General features: G+C 52.5%; 1 protein-coding gene across 1 annotated transcript; it reads left to right on the plus strand.

Moving 5' to 3' along the window:
* Window positions 1–680: 680 nt before the first annotated feature.
* LOC142365574 (adenosine 5'-monophosphoramidase HINT1-like) lies at window positions 681–2,901 on the plus strand. Its single transcript, XM_075446458.1, has 3 exons — window positions 681–1,085; window positions 1,692–1,765; window positions 2,562–2,901. Exons 1-3 carry the CDS (start codon window positions 971–973, stop codon window positions 2,724–2,726), a joined length of 354 nt encoding a protein of 117 aa, XP_075302573.1. The 5' UTR covers window positions 681–970; the 3' UTR covers window positions 2,727–2,901.
* The last annotated feature ends 924 nt before the right edge of the window (window positions 2,902–3,825 follow it).

A 3,825-nucleotide genomic window follows, 5' to 3' on the forward strand; every position in this document is an offset into this window, starting at 1 on the left:
CGATCTGGCGGCCCAATGGGCGCCGCGGAGGGCCTGGCCGAGTGGAGGAAGCGCGGGGGCGACAAGGGGCGTTGTCGTGGCTGACGAGATTATTGGGGCGCCGCCACTGTCTTCGGGAAGGCGCTTCCCCGCCAACGTCATCTGCGAGGACGAGGAGGTCGCCGTGGCTTTGCTCTGTGCGCGGTCCCCCTTCCCTTCCCCCCCCCCCTCTCCCCCGCGCTCGCAGGCACCCTGAGCCGAGGGCCCGTTGCGCGGTGCCCGGGAGCGCGGCAGGGTGGGTGGAGGGACGGGGGACGGGCGGGGCCTCTCTGGGTTGTGGCGCTCTCTACTGCACCATCCCTAAAACATCGCGCTTCTTCGGTGCCCCCCCCGGCTGCCGCGGCGCGTACTGGGTTGCTGGTGCTGTCCGGCTCGCCTCGGTTCCCAGCCCCACCGTGGCGCGTGCGCGCGTGCGCAGAGGAGGGCCTCTGACGGTAACGCTCTTGGTGGCAGCCGCAGACGTTTGCCGCGTGATATCCCTTTGGCACTGCAAGTCGTGCAAAGTTTGCTGCCGAGGGATGGGAGCGGTCCTGCCTCGTGTAGGATGATAGTCTTGAAACCGTAGATTAAGCACACGCAGTCAGTGTCCTCGGGGATTCGGCTGGGGGGGTGGGGTGGAGATGTGGGGGGGGGTGTGTAAACAGTGGACGTCCGCGTAGCGACCGTAAGGAATTAGTTCTGCATAGGAGAAATGCAGGTCCTGATGTGCCTCGTAATAGCGTTATAGGGATTTCACAGCTCTGCTGTGCAAGGCTTTGGTTCTGAAGCCCCGAACTGGATTATTAAAGCAAAGAATTACAGCTTTTCTTATTTTTCGTAAATAAAAAAACCCAAAAAAACAAATAAAACAAATCTAGAAACCAGTCATTCTGTAGGCTGCAAAAGCTTCCCAGATCTCGTTGCTGTGGTGAGGTGGGGCCGTGATAACAGCATGCTTGCAAGTTTCAGGGATGCTGGTGCACCACGATGTGCTAGGAACTCGAGTGAGCTGCTCGGACTGTGTGGGAGGAAAAAAGCAGCCCTTACCTACACGATGGTAACTTTAAGTTAGTATCCCATATCATTTTGTTATTAAAATACTGACGGTTAACTGTTAGGGATGTCTTCTGCTCTTGAAGGTAGGGTTTATGTGCAATGTAGAAGACAGACTGGTACGCTGCACTTGCAGGCTTCCTGTGATTATGCTTTTGCTCAATACTGGAGCTCCCTGTAGCATGGAAAACGAATGGCCGCTGATCTTCCACTTTGCCGAATCCTTTGCTGATTGAGTTAAGCCCTTTGTCTCCTGCCTCTGCGTGGACCACATCGAATGGAAAAAGTGCTTAGGAAATGGTGAACCCAAATCAAAACATACTGGAGGTCGCTAATGTGAAGTCCTGGCCCGTCTCCTTGCCCCCATCATCTTGCATGCTGAATCCTGCTTCTCGAGGCGGCTCTGTAAATACGTTGCATTTTGTGTATAGAAAGTATTGATATCACGTAAGAAAAGTCAATGTTTCGGCTTGCGTTTGGGGTATCCGGTAACCTGCTTCTGCACGAGTTCAGTGGGGCATATTGATTTGCTTAAGCTGTTGCCTTTCTCTGAAGCCAATTACGTTTTAACTGTTTGCTCTTCCTCCGGTGCCCTGTGTTCTGCGATCTTTCACCCCAAGCTCCGATGCTTTTCCTAGTCATGCCTAAGGAGCCAATTATCAGGTTATCTGAAGCAGAAGGTTCTGGTGAATCTGTAAGTACTGGGGAAGCTTTCTGTATGCTAAACTGTACCTGTAATTAGTTCCTAATTTACTAGACTCTTTCCCTCTTGATAGGGCGCGGTAGGCTATTTTGGGTTTTCTGGCGCTGTAACCTTTTTGCCTCTAGCTTGTAACGGAATTGAGCTTTTTGACTAAAAGTAGGGATATAAAGCAATGCTCATCCCTGGGTACGTACTTCTGGTGCAAAATGCGGTGTCGCTTTGGAGCGCAGTCTGATGCCTGTTGTCATGGGTGAGAGTGAGAGGAGTGGTACTTCTTCTAATAGGGCGAAGAGGGCTTGGGGTTTTTGGCAGGTCAGGGTGAGGAAGGGCAAAGCCCGTTGAGAGGTGCTGGATGCTTCGCTTTGAGCTATGAAAGTCAAGTTCAAGGACTTTGTGAACCCACGCAAAAGGCAGCCTGAAGTTTATTTTCCACCAGAACTGCTTGTGTTGCCCGAAGATACAATGGGGGCTTTAACCCGGAGACGAGCTTAGCTTCTGTGGGTGTTTTGTAGTCCGTTACTGTGTAGCTTGACAAAAATTGCACGTCTCTCCCCCCCCCCCCCCCCCCCGGTAGTGTGCATAATCGGTCTCTGTAGCTTTGCTTGGAAAATGTCGGTTGCAGGCGGACAGACGGTAGTTTGAAGCGCAGTGGTTGAATTGCTAGGAATTGGCTAACTGGTTTCTCTGGGTGGTTCTCTGCTCTCCTTCCTTCCCTTCCTGCCCTCTCCCCTCTTTGTGTGTGGCTTTTTATTTTATTTGTTTACGGTTTTGTACTTCCTTTCTCCAGCTTCTTGGGCATTTAATGTCCACTGGGAAGAAGCGTGCTGCTCACCTGGGCCTGACCGATGGATTCCGGATGGTTGTGGATGAAGGGCCCGAGGGTGGGCAGCCTGTCTGTCACGTACATCTACATATTCTGGGTGGCTGTCAGTTGGGCTGGCTGCCTGGCTAAGATTTTTGCACCGCAAGAGTTGCCGCACGCGTACGAATCGCCACTGAATGGATTTCGTCTGTTGCCCGTCAGTCTAGCCACTGTCGATGTCTCATTTTTTGTGACGTGTGTCTGTGGAAGGTAACAAAGGCTTTGAGCAGCAGTTGCACAATAAAGATTTAGCATGGGGATATCATCTCTGTCTTGAGCGTCTTACTGAGGGAAATAGTTCTGCAAGTTAAAATGGTGTCTCCGTGGAGCGTAAGTGGTTTTGGGTGGTTCTGGCACAGTGCAGTGTGTTGGAGAAGCATCCAACTCCTGTTGGAGCACTTTATCCCTTTTCTGGTGAGGAGGGATATGGTAGGGGAAAACATTCGGTCTGAATGGCAGCTGTGGGGCTTCCCATAGCACAGTGGAATCTCTTTTGTCGGTTTGGGTCAGCTGTCCCGGCTCTGTCCCCTCCCAACCTCTTGCCCACCCCCAGCTTTCTGGAGTTTGGGGGTGGTTGGAGAGAGAGCCTCCATGCTGTGGGAGCACTGCTCAGCAGTAGTCAAAACAGTGGTGTGTTACAACTGCAAAGCATAGCACTGTGAGGGCTGCTATGGGGAAAGTCGCCTCCATCCCAGCCAGGGCCAAACTACAACTACATCGCGGGGAGACGGCAACCTTCATCTTTCTTTAATGGCTTTTAAAAAAGGGAGATGGGCACATGAAAGCAGGGCGATCCTTCGTTGCCCTTGAACACCGTGTTACTGAGGCACCAGAGACGCCCACTGGAAGGCGTCTTCATCTCTTCTGTATCCCCAAGCAATGGGGTGAAGTTTGGTGATGCGGGCGTGTAAGTAACGCGAGGCCTTCGCCTTTATTTAATCTTCCCGGGGAGAAGTTCTGGCTGTGTAAACTCCCTAAGGTATCCCGAAGGTGTTCCCGCTTCTGGGGGCGGGGGAATTCTGAAGCAGCTAGGCATGGCTCATACATTCAGAGAGACCGGGTGATTGCCGTAGGTTTAGGAGGTCTCTGGCGCCTGGTGGAATCTATGTCTCGCCTCGCTGGCAACGTTGCTGATACTTTGTTCCAAACCAGAGAGAGCAAAGGGTTATTAAACGGTGATCCGCTGAAG

Source organism: Opisthocomus hoazin, chromosome W (genome assembly GCF_030867145.1).
Source record: "Opisthocomus hoazin isolate bOpiHoa1 chromosome W, bOpiHoa1.hap1, whole genome shotgun sequence".
Taxonomy (NCBI): Eukaryota; Metazoa; Chordata; class Aves; order Opisthocomiformes; family Opisthocomidae; genus Opisthocomus; species Opisthocomus hoazin.

Excerpts from the sequence above, each read along its gene's own strand:
- LOC142365574 (XM_075446458.1), top strand. The coding sequence starts at position 971 with ATGCTTGCAAGTTTCAGGGATGCTGGTGCACCACGATGTGCTAGGAAC. Across the intron at positions 1,086-1,691 it reads CTACACGATGGTAACTTTAA|CTCCGATGCTTTTCCTAGTC; the intron begins GTTAGTATCCCA and ends TTTCACCCCAAG. Across the intron at positions 1,766-2,561 it reads CAGAAGGTTCTGGTGAATCT|CTTCTTGGGCATTTAATGTC; the intron begins GTAAGTACTGGG and ends TCCTTTCTCCAG.